Source organism: Rhinopithecus roxellana, chromosome 19 (genome assembly GCF_007565055.1).
Source record: "Rhinopithecus roxellana isolate Shanxi Qingling chromosome 19, ASM756505v1, whole genome shotgun sequence".
Lineage (NCBI taxonomy): Eukaryota > Metazoa > Chordata > Mammalia > Primates > Cercopithecidae > Rhinopithecus > Rhinopithecus roxellana.
This window is the reverse complement of record NC_044567.1, coordinates 41,739,224-41,758,172: the sequence shown is the minus strand read 5'-3', so window position 1 is coordinate 41,758,172 and position 18,949 is coordinate 41,739,224. Positions and strand designations below refer to the sequence as shown.

The following is an 18,949-nucleotide window of genomic DNA, read 5'->3' as shown; positions in this document are numbered from 1 at the left end:
CTCTAGGGCAGTAAACAATACCTTCTATTCCCAGTTATTTAGCCCAGAGGTGGCACTTCCCAGAGGAAGGAAGGAGAGGTGGAACTCTCATAAGCCTGTGTCAGCCAACTCCAGTGAGACAAAGCTGTACATAACATAAAAGTACTTTACAAACCTTAAGGTAAATCACATTCGTTTTGGCATAAAAACGGCATGAAAGGAACCTTTCTGTTAAGTGTCCCCAGTGCATGCTAGTTACAATTCATAAAGCTCCCTGTTTTAGCACTGTATTCACATCGCTGGTGGTGACATATCCAACTGTGTTCAAGGACGGAGACCATTTTCTTCCAGTATAGCAAGAGCATGGAGTTATGCTTGAATATAGCCAAAACTTGGAAGACGTTAAACTACCAGCTTGGATGAAAATTAACCGTCTCAAGTACCGAGGAACAAGCATGAACCTTTCTCAATCCAATCATCTTTCCTTAAAATTGGCGGCAATAAATCTAAGGCTCCTATCTCCTGCTTTGTCGCTTTAAATCCTTTCTGGAAGGCGAAGACATATAAATAAACCACCATCCCTGCCGCGCGTGTACAGCAAAGTCCTTTCCACCTCCAGATTCCCTTCCTCCCTCCGCCCCTAGCTCCATCGCCTGCAGGAGGAACACAGGGCTCAGCAACTGGCCGGAGCTCTGGCTCCCGGCGCCAGACGTCTGCGCGGTGCCCCAAACAGCTTGTCAAAAAGACCTCGCAGAGAGAGGTTCAGAGCTGTAGCTTTCCAGCGAGGCTACCACGCAGACCCAGCTACGAAAACTAAAGCAAACCAGCTGAATATTCATAGCCAGAACCAGACCGCAAGAACCCTCTTCTATTTCAGCGGGGCGGGAGCGGAAGTTCGGATGGGTCATAGAGTTCTCTAGTTCCGGTTTCCGGGCCGCATTCGGGACTAGAGTGCCTCTCTTCCGCCAGGCGTCCCTGAGGTCCCGGTGGTTTCTATTTCTATTTCCGGGTGCGGCTTCTGTCATAAAGCGGAGACCTCCCTTCAAACGTGGCGTCGTGGGTTCTTTGCGCCTCGCGTGGGGTCAGCGAGCAAGGACGGGCGCAGGCGGGGATGCTCAAAGCCAACAGCTGGAGCTAGCCTTCATGTCCCGGCTTACAGTGGCACGACTGAATCCTTAGAGTCGGCTGGCTTTTGAGCTCTCACGATTGGAGGGGAGGGGGGTTTTCTGGTTCGCAGCTCGAGAGCGTCGCGTCCCCCCGTCACGCTCTGCCTTGAGGTGCAGCATTTGACAAGTTACCCCCTCGCACATACCACTTCCACCCAGGTCCGAGTTAACTTTGTTCTTAACCTTCTTGAGACTCCCCTCCGCCTCCAGAACAGGTCTTTTTTTCCCAGTTCATTTTTGTCCTTAAGATTGTTTCGAGTTTCAGATATCATGCAGAAAGTTTACCTTTAAGACTAAGCACGCATCTGATACCCTTCCTCCCGAAAAAGTTCATGCTCACGAGAGAGTTTGTGGGAAAAGTGAAAGCCAGTACACACAGGAAGCTATGGCTGAGCACGGGGCTCACATCACAACTGCTTCTGTAGCCGATGACCAGCCATCCATCTTTGAGGTGGTAGCACAGGACAGTTTAATGACAGCAGTGAGACCCGCTCTTCAGCATGTGGTAAAGGTAAGGTATTAATTCTTGGAAAGGTTTTAGGGACCACTGGGTAAAAACCAACGAATAATTTGTGCTTATTTGGTGGCCTAGCGTTTGAAATAGCCAATTTGCAAATAACTTGTATCCCATGACTTAAGAGTTGTTGAGTCTCTGTTATGTGTAGAGACCTGTACTGAACACCCAGCACTTCAGGGTCCAAAAGTGACTTAAGACAAAATGTATAGACTTTAGAGGAAAAGGGGGAATGTAAATAGAAAGTGTGGAACTTGTGTAATGGAATGAATTTTACTTACTGCTTTATTTTGCTTTAGGTTCTTGCAGAATCAAATCCCACCCACTATGGCTTCTTGTGGAGGTGGTTTGATGAAATCTTTACTCTGCTAGATCTTCTGGTCCAGCAGCATTACCTGTCTAGAACCAGTGCCTCATTTTCTGAAAACTTTTATGGCTTAAAGAGAATTGTAATGGGGGACACTCACAAGTCTCAGAGACTGGCTAGCGCTGGTCTCCCAAAGAAGCAGCTTTGGAAATCAATTATGGTCCTGGTTCTTCTTCCCTATCTGAAAGTGAAGCTGGAGAAGCTGGTTTCCAGCCTGAGAGAAGAGGATGAATATTCTATTCATCCCCCTTCTTCCCGCTGGAAACGATTTTACAGAGCCTTCCTGGCAGCCTACCCATTTGTGAATATGGCCTGGGAAGGATGGTTTCTTGTACAACAACTTCGATACATCCTAGGAAAAGCTCAGCATCACTCACCACTGCTGAGGCTGGCTGGAGTTCGGCTAGGTCGACTGACAGTTCAGGATATACAAGCTCTGGAGCACAAACCAGCTAAGGCCAGCATGATGCAGCAGCCAGCCAGAAGGTAAGGCCTTAACATTTCCAAAAGATCTTTAGTTAGTAAATTCTAAAATCTTATTCCAGTTTTGTGAAATTCACCTGTTAACTTTGTGGTATTGCATAAAGTCACAGAAAAGCTATTCCTTGTGTCCATAAAATAAGGACTGTCATCCTGGTAACCTTTATCATACTAGGTATACTTTAGTGCATACTTGCTATGTCCCAGATCCTGGGCTACGTGCTTTCTTTACGTGCATTATCTTAATCCTCAACACAACCCAATGAAGTAAATGTATTAGCTCACAGTTGAGGAAACTAAACCCAAGCAGTTAAGTACCTTGCCAAGGTCATGTAGCTACATAGCTAGAAGGTGGCAGAGCTGGGATTCAAGCCAAATCAATACAATTCTAAAGACTGTGCTCTGTGAGCCACTGCACCCAGCCTAAGACTGTGCTCTTAATCATGTTGTTGTTGTGCTCCTTCTAGTTCATATTTATATTCTCCTACAAGTTCAAATATATACATTCCTCAATACTGCGAAGTTTTTTGTTAAGTGAATTTTTTTTTTCTAGATCACTATCTTCCACTGAAAAAAGGGAGGAGATCTATATAATCAAATTCTCTACTAATTTCTCTTTCAAAACACAAAACCAAACCCTAATCATGTTACTAAAAACAGAGCTTAGCTCCTATGCCCCTAAAATACTGTAAATTATAAAGAATCATTTAGAATAGATCCTTAAGGAGATAGTCTACCAACCATTCAGTCCCAGTGATTCTGATGAAAAATGTAAGAACTGCATTTATGTTAGTCACTTTGTAATTAACCTAAATAAAGTTTCTCTCTTTGCCTCCTTGTTCTTTTCTCCCAACAGTGTTAGTGAGAAGATGAAGTCAGCTCTGAAGAAAGCTGTGGGGGGTGTTGCCTTATCCCTGTCTACTGGCCTTTCTGTGGGTGTATTCTTCTTGCAGTTCCTTGACTGGTGGTACTCATCTGAAAATCAAGAAACCATCAAGTCATTGACTGCCCTGCCTACTCCACCACCACCTGTACACCTAGACTATAACTCTGATTCTCCCCTCTTACCCAAAATGAAGACTGTGTGCCCACTGTGTCGTAAAACCCGGGTGAATGATACTGTTCTTGCCACTTCTGGCTATGTGTTTTGTTACCGCTGTGTGTTTCATTATGTGAGGAGTCACCAAGCTTGTCCCATCACAGGTTATCCAACAGAAGTACAACATCTGATTAAACTCTACTCCCCCGAGAACTGAAAGGGAATTGTGTCTTATCCTCACAACAAAAGTATTGCACTATAATACCACAGAGCTGGTTTCAGTATGGTACTGAGTTGACACTTCTCAGCCTCAATTCATAACTACATGAACTTTAAATGACTATATGGATTTCTTTAAAAGGATATGCCCATTTGATCCTAACCTTTTAGCCTGCTCTCCAGAACCCTACTTACAGTTGACCAAACTGCTTAAAGTAGAAGAATCAGGACTGGCAGGGGATATGAGGGCCAGTGTAGAGATTAAACAATAATGAGTACACAAGTTTTTGTCTATCCCTTTCCTTAAAAATATAAGAAGTACAGAAGCTCTTGGGAAAAACCCAGGTTAGACCGCATAAAAAATAAAGTGAACAGTGAGGTGTTAGCAAGCCTTTTTAGAAAAGAAAGCATTTACCTGCCTGTCCGTAAGGTGGAAATTTCATCAGTTTGCAAACGATAAGAAATGTAGACCTGCTCTTGATAGAAATGCTTAGAAACACTTTAGGGAGGAAAAAAAGCTCCTTCCATATACTGTGACCCATTAAGGATAAAAAAAGGATATCTTAAAAGTTGGATATTCAGGATATTTAGGGATATTCCTGTATGAGCTCTCCTTATCTTTCTGGGGTTGAGTGTTACAAAGAGACTAGTCTGAAGATTCCTGTATTTTTGCAAAGCTAACAAGCAATGAAGATGTGAAGCAAAATACTAATCTAATTGTGTAAAGAAAGGATATTTTAATAAGTTCTTTCTGCTTGCTGCTTGGAGTTTGCTAAACGGTCATGAATTATTCTGGTTATTACTAAAGTTTCTATGAAACATTTAAGTAGATTTTAAGAATAAATGTTTCTGGAAAAGAACTTCCATGTTGTTATGATTTTGTAGAAATGTAAAGATTACTTGAGGTGTTTAAAATAAATTTTTCATTCAGACTACCGTTGACTTTTTGAGATATTTTTATATTGACATTTTGCCAATTCAGTTGTTGGAACAAAAATCCTCTGCTCCAACAATAAGAATTCAGCCTCATGCAAAATACCTTGCATCAACTTAAGAAACATTTAAGTTGCCTATGTAGGAGCATCTATGCCATTGGATTGGCAGGCTGGTGAAAACATGGTTTAAAAAAAAAAAGTCATCACTAGACGAGGAAGGATGAAAATGATTTTTGAGAGCCTCTGCTGACACAGGTGTTTTCCAATACTTTTAACTCATTTTACCAATTCAAAGCATTCTCTGATAGCACAGAGGTGATAAAGCTAAAACTTTAAATAGAATATTCCATGGATTTTAACATTAAGGCATTTATGATGTTAGCTGAGACAATAAAAAAAAATTTAAACTTTTATATGCCATAAGAAAAGTGTAATGGATTTTAAAATTCTTGTTAAACCTCAAAGGTTTTACTAAAGCAAATATCATGGTTAATTAAACATTTTTTTTTTTTATTTTTTTTACTGAGACAGAGTCTCACTCTGTTGCCACGGCTTGAGTGCAGTGGCGTGATCTCGGCTCACTGCAACCTCCACCTCCTGGTTTCAAACAATTCTGCCACCTCAGTCTCCCAAGTAGCTGTGATTACAGGTGCACGCCACCACACCCAGATGATTTTTGTATTTTTAGTAGAGGCAGGGTTTTGCCATGTTGGCCCGGCTGGTGTTGAACTCCTGACCTCAAGTGATCCACCCGCCTTGGCCTCCCAAAGTGCTGGGATTACAGGCATGAGCCACTGCACCCAGCCAATAAAACGTTTTAAATGCAGTAATAAGTGAATAATAGAATTGAGCCAGATTCAGGGTTGAAATGATGTAGTCCTCCGTGAAGAATCCAAAGCAAGATTTTTCATCTCAACCTAAGAAGGAAAACTGAGTATCAGTAATTCAAACGAACATAAAAGAAACATCTTAAATATGATAAAACCAGTGTCCAAACGGGATACAACACACCCGTGTGGAAAAACCACAACCAGAATCAGCTCAGAGAGAAGATTAAGAGATCATACCCTGGTCAAAGCCAACACTGAAGCAATGGCAATACCAGGTCAGACTACTTCACTCATCATCGCATCGCTGCATTTCATTTCCTTGTATTACCTAAGAGCAACCCAGTGCCCTAGTTTCACATCCAAGAAAACACAGCCTTACCTATGAGAAAAATAAAGCCTTCTATTCAGGTAAGTTTCAACCATGGGTTTCTAATTAATATTTCTTTCTTTTCTTTTTTTTTTTTTTTTTAAGACAGGGGCTTACTCTGTCACCCAGGCTGGAGTGCAACGGCCTGATCATGGCTCACTGCAGTCTCAACCCTCCCCAGGCTCAGGTGATCATCCCACCTTAGGCTCCCAAGTAGCCGGGCCTACAGCCACAGGCCACCACACGTAGCTAATTTTTGTACTTTTTGTAGAGACAGGGTTTTACCATGTTGGCCAGGCTGTTCTCAAACTCCTGGACTCAAGCAATCCACCCTCTTTAGCCTCCCAAAGTGCTTGGATTACAGGTGTGAGTCACCATGCCTGACTTGTTTTCAATGAATATTTATTTTTATTTTTTATTTTGAGACAAGGTTTCACTCTGTCAACCAGGCTGGAGTGCAGTGGTGTGATCATGGCTCACTGTAGTCTCAAACTCCTGGGCTCAGGCGATCCTCCCAGGTGGCTAGAATTACAGGTGCACGTCACCACCCCTGGTGAAGTCTTTTTAAATTTTTTGTAGAGACAGGGTCTTGGTATGTTTCCCAGGCTGGTTTCAAACTCCTGGCTTCAAGTGATCCTCCCGCCTTGACCTCCCAAAACCTTGGGATCACAGGCTTGAGTCTATAAGCCTACCCTTAGCCTAGTTCAAAAGCAAAAGCTTTAGAAAATATGCTTTCTTCTTTTTTTTTTTTTTTTTTAAATTTATGTCTTTTTTGTGGAGACAGGGTCTTGCCCTGTCACCTAACCTGGAATGCAGTGGCATGATCATGGCTCACTGTGGCCTCAGACTGCTTGGGCTCAAGCTATCCTCCCACCCCAGCCTTCTGAGTAGCTGACATCTCAGGTGAGCACCACCACACCCAGGTAATTAAAAAAAAATTTTTGTAGAGACAGGGTCTTGCCATGTTGCCCAGGCTGGTCTCGAACTGCTGGGCTCAAGTGATCCTCCCTCTTTGGCCTTCCAAAATGCTAGATTACAGGTGTAAGCCACTGTACCTGGCCTAGAAAAAAAATTTTTTTTTTTTGAGACGGAGTCTCACTGTTTCCCAGGCTGGAGTGCAGTGGCACAATCTCGGCTCACTACAGCCTCTGCCTCCTGGGCTCAAGCAATTCTCCTGCCTCAGCCTCCAGAATAGCAGGGACTACAGGCATGTGCCACTACGTCCAGCTAATTTTTGTATTTTTAGTAGAGACGGGGTTTCACCATGTTGGCCAGGCTGATCTTGAACTCCTGACCTCAAGTGATCTGCCAGCCTTGGCCTCCCAAAGTGCTGGGATTACAGGCGTGAGCCACTACGCCCAGCCTAGAAAAGATTTTCTACTAAATTTCTTTATAAATTCCAGTTCATTTAATATGCAATTTGATTTATAATTCTTCTGCCAACAAAGATTAAAATTATAGTCATAAAAGTTTTTAAACCAGAATCTTCTATCTGAAGAGTCCAAGAACCCAGAGAGGCTATGATTTGCCAAAGATCCATAGGAAATTAACTGCAGAGCTGGAAAGAGAACTTGAGGTATGATTACCAGATTTATATTTTTTCAGTAACAACTAAATAAAAGGTTCAATTTCATTTTTCTTTAGGGTCCTACCTTTAGATTTACTAATGAGGAAGGACATGGAAGATAAAGAAAGCAAGGTGAAGCATGGGTAATTCACAATCTGAAAAATCAATTTGTGAATGAAAAAGCTGACCTCGACTCCACTCCACTCCACTCTCCACTCCACTCCCTCACTCTGTCGCCCAGGATAGAGTGCAGTGGTGCAATCTTGGCTCACTACAACCTCTGCCTCCTGGGTTCAAGTGATTCTCCTGCCTCAGCCTCCCGAGTAGCTGAGACTACAGGTGAGCACCACCACGCCTAGCTAATTTTTGTATTTTTTAAGTAGAGATGGGCTTTCACCCTATTGGCCAGGCTGGTGTTGAACTCCTGACCTCGTGATCTGCCCTCCTCCGCCTCCCAAAGTGCTGGGATTATGAGCATGAGCCACCGCGCCCGGCCTCTTTATTTTATTTTTTGAGACGGATTCTCACTCTTGTTACCCAGGCTAGAGTGCAGTGGTGCTATCTCAGCTCACTTTTGCCTCTGCCTCCTGGGTTCAAGCAGTCCTACTTCAGCCTCCCAGGTAGCTGGGATTACAGGCATGCACAACCAGGCCTAGCTAATTTTTGTATTTTCAGTAGAAATGGGGTTTTGCCATGTTGGCCAGGCTGGTCTTGAACTCCTCACCTCAAGTGATCTGCCCACCTCAGCATCCCAAAGTGCTGGGATTACAAGTGTGTGCCACCCCACCTGGCCTCTCCAGACTTTCAAAATGATATCGTATCTAAAAATTCTGGGGCCACCATATACTGCCTTCAGCCATCTCTCAACATCAATAGACTGATATTCCCTAGTTAAAACTGACAGCTGTTGGTCTGTGTTCACCATTCAGCAACTAAGCTCTATAAAGAGGAAAAACTAGGTTGGGCGCAGTGGTTCGCACCTGTAATCCCAGCACTTTGGGAGGCTGAGGCAGGCAGGTCACCTGAAGCCAGGAGTTCCAGACCAGCCTGGTCAATGTGGTGAAACCCCATCTCTATTAAAAATACAAAAATTAGCTGGGTGTGGTGGTGGACGCCTGTAATTCCAGCTACTTGGGAGGCTGAGGCACAGGAATCGCTTGAACCAGGGAGGCAGAGGTTGCACTGAGTCAAGATTGTGCCACTGCACTCCAGCCTGGGCGATAGACTGAATCTTTGTCTCAAAAGAGGGAAAGTAACTTATGAAGTGCCTGTTACACAAGGGTTATGCTTGACCTTTTAGCTTATCATCTACAGGTGAAATGAGTACACATTAGAAATAAGAGACTGGGCGTGGTGGCTCATGCCTGTATTCCCAGCATTTTGGGAGGCCAAGGCGGGTGAATCACCTGAGGTCAGGAGTTCGAGACCAGCCTGGCCAACATGGTGAAACCTGCCTCTACTAAAAGTACAAAAATTAGCCGGGCGTGGTAGCAGGTGTCTGTAATGCCAGCTACTCAGGAGGCTGAGGCAGGACAAATAGCTTGAACCTGGGAGGCGGAGGTTGCAGTGAGCTCAGATTGCACCACTGCCCTCCGGCCTGGGCGACAAGAGCTAGACCCTATCTCAAAAAAAAAAAAAAAAAAAAAAAAGAAAGAAAGAAATAAGAAAACAGAGGCTGAGAGAGCTTAATAATTTAAATAAATCTGCCAGAAATAATGAAACTTGTGAGCAAAGTCAAGCTCTAAACCAATGAGTGCTTGACTCTAAAACCCACGTTCCTTTTGGCAGACAACACTGCTATCTCAATGGGCCTCCTGCCTCCAGTTTCTCTCCCATTCAATGTACTTTGAATCTTACAAACATACTAACCCTTATATATGGAGGTGTGATTAAGTCATTACTCACTACTCACAAGCATTCAATTGCTTCCCATGGTCTAGGATATAAAGTCCCATGACTTTGTTTAGCAATCAAGATGTTTCAAAACAGACCCAAATTTATCCTTAAATACACCATAAATAAACCAAACATGTCTTTTGTTTTTCTGAGATAGAGTCTCGCTCTGTCACCCAGACTGGAGTGCAGTGGTGCAATCTCGGTTCACTGCAACCTCAGCCTCCTGGGTTCAAGAGATTCTCCTGCCTCAGCTTCCAAAGTAGCTGGGGATAACAGGCATAAGCCACCATGCCCAACTAATTTTTGTATTTTTAGTAGAGACGGGGTTTCCCCATGTTGGCCAGGCTGGTCTTACCTGACCTCAAGTGATCCACCTGCCTTGGCCTCCCAGGTGCTGGGATTACAGGCATGAGCCACCGCACCTGGCCTTCAAACATATCTTACAGTCTAATCAACCCAGATTTTCCTTAGTCCTCATATTGGCTCTATTTGACCTTATGCCCTCCATCTACAAAGTCTTTTCTCCTCTGTAGAAATCCTTTCTGTACTTCAAAATCCCATCTCTGCAGTTTGCAACCCTCCAAAATGCCATCTTTTGCATGAAGCCTTTTTTCATCAATCCAACAGGAGGTACCTGTCCTCCTTCTGAGTTATGAAAGCACGTTAATATCTATTTTCTGGTACCTATTTCACTTTGTATTTAAGATCCAGACAGCCAGCCTACCATGTAATTCAAGATCTTTACAAGTCTAATCCCTCCCTATCTGCTCCATCGTCAGCTGGGCAAACCTCCCATGTGCTCCAGCCACATGACGGCAGGTACGCCTTCCTAGTTCCTGGAGTGCTTTCTCCACCCCTTTCGATGGGGAGAAAACCTAAGTATACTTTTTTTTTTTTAAAGATTTTTAACATTTATTTGGATTCTTAGTTTGTGGGAAAACAGTAAGATAGTCACATCTAGATTGTTACATAGTTCAGGCTTTTTAAAGGGGATATTTAAACACAGAGTATGGCCGGGCGCGGTGGCTCAAGCCTGTAATCCCAGCACTTTGGGAGGCCGAGACGGGCGGATCACGAGGTCAGGAGATTGAGACCATCCTGGCTAATACGGTGAAACCCCGTCTCTACTAAAAAATACAAAAAAAAACTAGCCGGGTGAGGTGGCGGGCACCTGTAGTCCCCGCTACTTGGGAGGCTGAGGCAGGAGAATGGTGTAAACCCCGGGGGCGGAGTTTGCAGTGAGCTGAGGTCCGGCCATTGCACTCCAGCCTGGGCGACAGAGCGAGACTCCGTCTCAAAAAAAAAAAAAAAAAAAAAAAAACACACACACACACACACACACACACACAGAGTATATAACTTTAAAATGCTGTATAGTTACCATAAAATAACAGCAACGAGAAACTAGCACTGTTCTACCTGCCTTCTCCCCACAACCCAGGTGTGGGGAGATTTGCCTTATCACTCAAAAAACGGGTCAAGAGTAATCATCCCAAGTTTAGGTTGAAGGGGGTGAGATGACAGCCAGGGATTAAAAGCTCACACATCCATAAGCAAGGTCCCAGTCAGGCATCTGGAATGGCAAAGGGATGGCTGTGTGCTGGCTGAGTAAAAGGCGCTTTCGTGGAGGGATAAATACCCACCCTAAGTATACTTTTTAAACTTCACTCAAGACCGGGCGCGGTGGCTTTCGCCTGTGATCCCAGCACTTTGGGAGGCCGAGGTGGGTGGATCACGAGGTCAGGAGTTCAAGACCAGCCTGGCCAACATGGTGAAACCCCATCTCTACTAAAGATGCAAAAATTAGCCGGGCATGGTGGTGTGCGCCTGTAATCCCAGCTACTTGGGAGGCTGAGGCAGAGAACTGCTTGAACCTGGGAGGCGGAGGTTGCAGTGAGCCGAGATCGCGCCACTGCACTCCAACCTGGGAGACAGAGCGAGACTCCCGTCTCAAAAAAACAAAAAAACAAAACAAAAATAAGCTTTACTCAAATATCACTTTCCGTTAAATGTCCCTAATTACTTCAATCATCCCGCCTTCTCTCACAGCACTTTCTTCCACCAAAGCACGCATCACAGGCCAACAACTCACCAGTTCACGTTTTCCGCCCTCTCTCCCACTTGCCCAATCACAGAGTTCCTAAAGAACCAGGACTATGTTCTACTGGCCTTTGTAGCCACTGCACTCGGAATGGTGCCTAGTACACAGCAATGAGCGTTTAATTCATTGAATGAGCGACTGTTCCTACTAAACCCTAAGCTCCTAGATTATAAAAGCATGAACACGTTATAAATCCGACTTACCTCCAACATTTCACGTAGGTAAAGACCATACCTCAAGCACCTCCAAGCCCTCATTCCCCCAGCCTCTACCTCATGGCGCTCTGCACAGCCATCTGCGCACAACCTGTGCTTACACACAGGAGGCCCTCAAAATAATACTAACAATCTAAGGTCCGAATCTCACGAACTCCCGGGAAGACAGAGGCCAGAGCCAAGGCTTGAACCAAACACCCAGGCAGGGGTCTGCAGCCCGCTTTTTAACTCGTAAAACTCCTACGACCTGGGCTGTCTCAGGAAGCCTGTTCTGGCCTGAGGAGGATGAAGGTAGCCAAGCTCTCCAGATTTCAGTCCCAGGTCAAACATGCTTCCCGCGTCCCTCTCCTCTGCTTCTCCGCCCGGCTCTGGTCTTACAGCCTAGCGTGGCTCTCGCCGAACAACCAATCCCACGGCGGACATCGGGTCACGTGGGCGGCCCTGAGGCGTGGCTGGTGCGAGGAGCAGCCAATCGAAGGTCGAGGCGAACGTCGGGGTGGAGCGGAAGCGATGGCGAACACATCTTTTCAGTCGTCTCTTTGCGTCGCTGTCTCTACCCTGAGAGTTAAGCCAGTCGCTTTCCAAGTTCTGAGCAATTCTCTCCCGCCCTCTCCACAATTCCCCGCCCTCAGCAGTCGGGGCGACTGTTAGGCAGAGTGATTTCTCCAGTACCCTGTTTCGTAACTGGGAATGAGCATCTGAGGCAGGATTATAGTAGTGTGTGTGTGTGTCCTGGGATTGCAGGAAGAAATGGTTTTGGGTTTTTTTTTTTTTTTTTTTGACACAGGGTCTCACTCAAGTCGCCCAGGCTGGAGTGCAGTGGCGTGATCTCCTCTCACTGTCACCTCCGCCTCCCAGGCTCAAGCGATTCTCCTGCTTCAGCCTTATGAGTAGCTTGGATTACAGACAGGCGTCACCACGCCTGGCTAGTTTTCTTTTCTTTCTTTTTTTTTTTTTTTCCGAGATGGAGTTTCGCTCTGTCGCCCAGGCTGCAGTGTAGTGGCGCGATCTCGGCTCACTGCAACCTCCCTCTCCCAGATTCAAATGATTCTCGTGCCTCAGCCTCCCAAGTAGCTGGGATTACAGGCACCCACCATCATGCCCGGCTAATTTTTGTACTTTTGTAGAGACGGAGTTTCACCGTGTTGGCCAGGCTGGTCTTGAACTTCTGACCTCAGGTGATCCGCCCGCCTCAGCCTCCCAAAATTCTGGGATTACAGGCGTGAGCCACCGCGCCCGGCCTCAACTGTATTTAGATTGGTGGGGGGCAGAGAGTGAAAGCAGAGAAAGCTATTGCAATGGTCCAAGTGAGAGCTAATAGGAGCTTAGATTAGACCGGCAGTGGAAATAGAGGAGTGGCATACGAAAGGCGAATGAGGATTGTGATGAATGTTAGATAGGGATGGGTAGAAGGACAAGAAGAAATAAAATGGAGAGTCTTCAGTACCAGACCCACTCAAGGCCTCTTTCGTTCGTTAAGGATTGGAGAGATTAGACAGTGAAGACAGTGTGCCTTTGCGTGTGCTATTTCCTCTACCTGGTTTATCTTTCTCCCATCTATCTCCCTTTCTCTCAACCTGTTGCTTTCTTTCTTTTTTTGAAATGAAAGGTCTCACATATTTTTTACTGAACCCAGCCAACCAACGCGTTCATAACAGATTCAGAGAGTAAAAATATATTCCCAATAAAAATGTTCAACTCCCCAGATAGTGGTGACATTTTCAGCTTGATATGGTAATGTGATTGTGACCGTCAGACAGCATAAATATATGTGCCATTTCATGTGCAATTCCTTATAGACCCAGCTTGGTTCTTCTCCAGTGTCTCCTTTTGGAGTTTTACCTGATTTTATTACCGATTTTCATCCAAATCTACTGGAGACTGGGACGATTTTGCTTTTGTTTTTTTGCCAGGAATCGTTTAATCCTGAAAGTCTTGTGAGAAGACATGGCAAGAAGCAGAGTCAAGCACACACCACGATGGCAGAGAAAGGAAGAGAGGGGCCAACCTGTTGCTTTCTTACTTACAGGTTCCAGCCCACAAATCATCTCATTTAGGAAATCTTTTCTGATGCTCACTCATAGTTATTGTCACTCCTAGAACACCTAGAGAACACTGCTCATACATTGCAAACTCTCCAGAGTGGCACTGGGGTGTAGTGGTCATGTATGTGGACTATTTTGGCAAGTAACTTGAATTCTTTGTTCTTCAGTATCACTATTTGTAAAAAGGAGGATAGTAATAGCATCTACCTGATAGAACTGTTACAAGATCAATGACAACAATGCCTAATACATAGAGTGCTCAGTCGATGTTATCGTATATGTTGTACTGTCATGAGTTGCTTAGTACATGGTTTCCCTCTTTAGATTGTGAATGATCTCAGCTCAGCTTACTGCAACCTCCACCTCCTGGGCTCAAGCGATTCTCCTGGCTCAGCCTCCCAAATAGCTGGGATTACAGGCGTGCACTACCACACTGGGCTGATTCTTGTATTTTTAGTAGAGATGGGGTTTCACCATGTTGTCCAGGCTGGACTCAAACTCTTGACCGCAAGTGATCCACCCACCCACCTTGGCCTCCCAAAGTGCTGGGATTATAGTCGTGAGCCACCGAGCCCAGCCAGGACGTGTGTCTTTTTCTTCCAGCTAATAGTAAGGCTATGTGGCAGGATGAGAGTAATTGGGCTTTGGATTCAGATAGATCAGTGTTCAACTCTCAGCTCTGCCACTTACTAGATGTGTAACTTTGAGCTTTACCTCAATGAACTCAGTTTTTTTCTTTTATGTAATGTGAAATAACGCATGTCTTGCAAGTTATTCTGAGGATTATATTTGAGAATGAAAGTTGCATATTTGGCTCAAGGAAGGCAAGCTTTTATTTTGATGGGTAGCCCTAAATTGTAGTGCCATGTTTAGAACATTGTAAGTGCTCAACAATTGGTTATCATTATTATTATTTGAGACAGAGTCTTGCTCTGTCACTCAGACTAGAATGCAGTGGTGCGATCTCGGCTCACTGCAACCTCCGCCTGCTGGGTTCAAGCAATTCTCATGCCTCAGCCTCCCAAGTAGCTGGGATTACACGCACGTGCCACCATGCCCCACTAATGTTTGTATTTTTAGTAGAGATGAGGTTTCACCATGTTGGTTAGGCTGGTCTTGAACTCCTGACCTCAAGTGATCTGCCTGCCTTGGCCTCCCAAAGTGTGGGATTACAGGCATGAGCCACTGCGCTAAGCCAACGATTGATTATTGAATGAAAATGACAGTACATGCCAGGCACCATATGCTGCAAAGAGCACATGACAATACACATTTACTCTTTATGTATATCATCTCACTTCATTCTGACAAATATTCTGTGGAGGAGGCTCTGTTATTATTTCCAGTTTACACAGAAGAAATCGGGGGCTTAGGTTAGTTTAACAAAGTTCTCATAGCTAGAATGTGGCAGAACTGGGATTTGAACACCTTAGGAGCCCCAAAATAGCTGATTGAATGAAAGAATGAATGAAAGTGAGGAAACTTACACGGAGTCAGGTAGTGGCACAATGGAGCCCTTGTTCACTATTCTATTTATACTCTTTGGATCATCTCTATAAAAGAACTGAGGTGAGATGGAGGCACCTGTGGGTAAAGAGACCAACTTTTCCCCTTTAGTTGCTATTTGACGGTTTATGTCTGATGAACATGCAGGCTTATGTCTGGTGACCATAAGTACAACTGTTGATAAACAGAAATGCTTAGTGAATAAGCACATCTTAAATAAATTCGGGGTTCTTGTTCTTAGCAATCGTCAATAGCATGGCCAGATGAATTTTCCTGAGACAGGAAAAAGCATGATCTAAGTTACTGATTTCAAATTGCTTTGTATCAGGAACATTTGCTTGGGAGCTATCAAAGCCAAGATGTGAAGTCCTCCCTGGCCTGACAACCTAACTATTCATATCCAAGGGACTTGACTAAGGAGCTTTGAAGAAGGAAAAGAAGTTCCCATTGCTCATTTTCCACGTTATTCCCTGCTTCTCCTGATTTGATCCCCAGTACTACCCTGCAGAAGAACAAGAAGAAAACAGTAATCTAGTTCCTAGTTCTCCTGACCAAATGATGTTATTCCTCTTGACTGGGAAGAAAATGGGGAGGTACTTATAAGACTTCTGATTTTGAAGGCTTTCAAGCAATCCAGGATCCCAGACTTGAAAGAGTGAAAGAATACAAGTCTTTGAATTAGACAGACCTAGTTTTGAATCTTCACTCTTCCACTCACTGGCCATATAGTCTCAGTTTTTGTGTGATGTGTAGTGCGCCCAGCATGGTCTCTTGCATCTGGTAAGCATATTTTCAGTAAATGGTGGTCATTTTTAGCCTTTGAAATATAAATAATATCAGAGGGATTTCAATATGAAAGTGAGGCTAAGAATTAAGGTAAACAGGAGAACTAAAAGTGAGACTGGATTCAGAAGTGACACGAATGAAAAATGAGTTAAAGTCAAAGCTGAGAGCAGGCCTTTGGAGGTTATTATGTTGCTGTGCGAATTATACATCATAGTACCCATTCTGACTCCTCTCCTGGAAACTCCATTTAGCCAAACATGTACAAGGATTGATGCCAGCAGAGCAGAACTTTGTAGGGCAGTGGCTTCAGCTAATAACGATGACAAAAATAGGGATGTCCAGAGACTTATTTAAGAATGTCATTTCATCATAAACAAATTGAAGTAGAGACACACAGTAGTTTGCTGGTTTGATTTAGAGGCAGAGAGGTGTATCAGTATTCTGTGGCTGCTGTAACAAATCACCACAAATTTGGTGGCTTAAGACAACAGAAACAAGGGCAGGCGCAGTGGCTCACGCCTGTAATCCCAGCACTTTGGGAGGCCGAGGTGGGAGGATCATGAGGTTAGGAGATCGAGACCATCCTGGCTAACACAGTGAAACCCCATCTCTACTAAAAATACAAAAAATTAGCTAGACGCGATGGCGGGTGCCTGGAGTCCCAGCTACTTGGGAGGCTGAGGCAGGAGAATGGCCTGAACCCGAGAGGTGGAGCTCACAGTGAGCTGAGATCACACCACTGCAGTCCAGCCTGGGGGAAAGAGTGAGACTCTATCTCAAAACAAAACAAAACAAAACAAAACAAAACAAAACAAAACAAAACAAAGAAACAACAGAAACGTATTGTTTTATGAAAACTTATTGTAGGTTCAGGAGTACATGTGCAGGTTTATTATATGGGTAAACTCACATCATGGGGGTTTGTTGTACAGATCATCTAATTACCCAGGTATTAAGCCTACTACCCAATAGTTATTTCTTCTGCTCCTCTCCCTTCTCCCACCCTCCAACCTCAGGTAGGTCCCAGTGTCTGTTGTTCCCCTCTTTGTGTCTATGTGTTCTCATCATTGAGCTCCCAGTTATAAGTGAGAACATACAGTATTTGGTTTTCCGTTCCTGTATTAGTTTGCTAAGGATAATGGCCTCTAGCTCCATTCGTTTGGTTATTTTTGTTGTTTTTGTTCTTGCTTTTTTTTTTTTTTTTTTTTTGAACAGCTAGAAGTTCAACATCAGTTTCACTGAGTTGAAATTCAAGTGTTGGCATGGGCCAGGCATGGTGGCTCACGCCTGTAATCCCAGGACTTTGGGAGGCTGAGGCAGGCAGATCACATGAGGTCAGGAGTTCGAGACCATCCTGGGCAATATGGCAAAACCCTGTTTCTATTAAACATACGTAAATTAGCCAGGCATGGTGGTGCGCACCTGTAATCCCAGCTACTCTGGAGGCTGAGGTGGGAGAATTGCTTGAACCCAGGAGGCAGAGGTTGTAGTAAGCCGAGATCACACCACTGTACTCTAGCCTGAGCAACAGAGCAAGACTCTGTCAAATAAATAAATAAATAAAATAAAAATAAAATCAAATAAAGTGTTGCCATGGACCCGCTGGAAGAGGGGATACTCTTCCAGCTTCTGGTAGCTGCTGGCGTTCCTTTACTTATAGCTGCATCACTCCAGTCTCTGCTTCTGTGATCACATTGCCTCCTCCCCTTTTGTGTGTATCAAAGCTTAACCCAGTTTAGCCACCACCCTCAAATGAGATAACTAACTGCCTCCCATCTGTTGTTGTTTTTTTCTTTTTTTGAGATGGAGTCTTGCTCTGTCTCCCAGGCTAGAGGCTGGAGTGCAGTGGCGCAATCCCAGCTCACTGCAACCTCTGCCTCCCAGGTTCAAGTGATTCTCCTACCTTAGCCTCCTGAGTAGCTGGGATTACAGGCGCCAACCATCGTGCCTGGCTAATTTTTGTATTTTTAGTAGAGACGGGGTTTCACCATGTTGGCCAGGCTGGCCTTGAACTCCTGACCTCGTGATCCACCTGCCTTGGCCTCCCAAAATGCTGGGATTACAAGCACGAGCCACTGCACCTGGCATCTGTTTTTTTGTTTGTTTGTTTTGTTTTGTTTGTTTGTTTGTTTTTGAGACAGAGTCTCGCTTTGTTGCCCAGGCTGGAATGCAGTGGCACGATCTCAGCTCATTGCAACCTCTGCCTCCCAGATTCAAGCAATTCTCCTGTCCCAGCCTCCCCAGTAGCTGGAATTACAGGTGCCCACCACCATGCCCAGCTAATTTTTGTATTTCTGGTAGAGACGGGGTTTCACCGTGTTGGCCAGGCTGGTCTTGAACTCCTGACCTCAGGTGATCTTCCTGCCTCGGCCTCCCAAAATGCTGGGATTACAGGCATGAGCCACTGCCCCCCGCATCTGTTGGGTTTTCTTTTTCTTTCTTTCTTTATTTCTTTTCTTTTCTTTTCTTTTTTTTGGTGGGGGGATGGAGTCTTGCTCTGTCGCCCAGGCTGGAGTGCAGTGGCCGGATCTCAGCTCACTGCAAGCTCCGCCTCCTGGGTTTTACGCCATTCTCCTGCCTCAGCCTCCTGAGTAGCTGGGACTACAGACGCCCGCCACCTCGCCTGGCTAGTTTTTGTATTTTTTAGTAGAGACGGGGTTTCACCGTGTTAGCCAGGATGGTCTCGATCTCCTGACCTAGTGATCCGCCCATCTTGGCCTCCCAAAGTGCTGGGATTACAGGCTTGAGCCACCGCGCCCGTCCTCTCTCTTTTTTTTTTTTTTTTTGAGTTGAAGTCTCACTCTGTTGCCCAGGCTGGAATACAGTGGCACAATCTCGGCTCACTGTAACCTCTGTCTCCCAGGTTCAAGCAATTCTCCTGTCTCAGCCTCTCCAGTAGCTGGGATTACAGGCCCACAACACCATGCCAGGCTAATT

The 18,949-nt window shown here is 44.8% G+C and overlaps 1 protein-coding gene, 1 long non-coding RNA gene and 1 other non-coding gene across 3 annotated transcripts; 1 reads left to right on the top strand and 2 right to left on the bottom strand.

Annotated features, from left to right (window-relative positions):
- Positions 1-925: 925 nt before the first annotated feature.
- PEX12 (peroxisomal biogenesis factor 12) lies at positions 926-4,699 on the top strand. The gene is made up of 3 exons (XM_010385205.2): positions 926-1,656; positions 1,959-2,512; positions 3,363-4,699. The coding sequence occupies exons 1-3, from the start codon at positions 1,531-1,533 to the stop codon at positions 3,760-3,762; spliced, it is 1,080 nt and encodes a 359-aa protein (XP_010383507.1). The 5' UTR covers positions 926-1,530; the 3' UTR covers positions 3,763-4,699.
- Positions 4,700-4,702: 3 nt separating this feature from the next.
- LOC104679584 lies at positions 4,703-12,044 on the bottom strand. Its single transcript, XR_750344.2, has 2 exons — positions 11,664-12,044; positions 4,703-5,616 (listed from the first exon to the last, which is right to left on the bottom strand). It is a non-coding gene; the product is annotated as an uncharacterized LOC104679584 (long non-coding RNA).
- On the bottom strand, positions 5,737-5,831 carry LOC115895034. The gene has a single exon (XR_004055241.1). It is a non-coding gene; the product is annotated as a Z30 small nucleolar RNA (small nucleolar RNA).
- Positions 12,045-18,949: the final 6,905 nt, after the last annotated feature.

Excerpts from the sequence above, each read along its gene's own strand:
- PEX12 (XM_010385205.2), top strand. The coding sequence starts at position 1,531 with ATGGCTGAGCACGGGGCTCACATCACAACTGCTTCTGTAGCCGATGAC. Across the intron at positions 1,657-1,958 it reads CTCTTCAGCATGTGGTAAAG|GTTCTTGCAGAATCAAATCC; the intron begins GTAAGGTATTAA and ends ATTTTGCTTTAG. Across the intron at positions 2,513-3,362 it reads ATGCAGCAGCCAGCCAGAAG|TGTTAGTGAGAAGATGAAGT; the intron begins GTAAGGCCTTAA and ends TTCTCCCAACAG.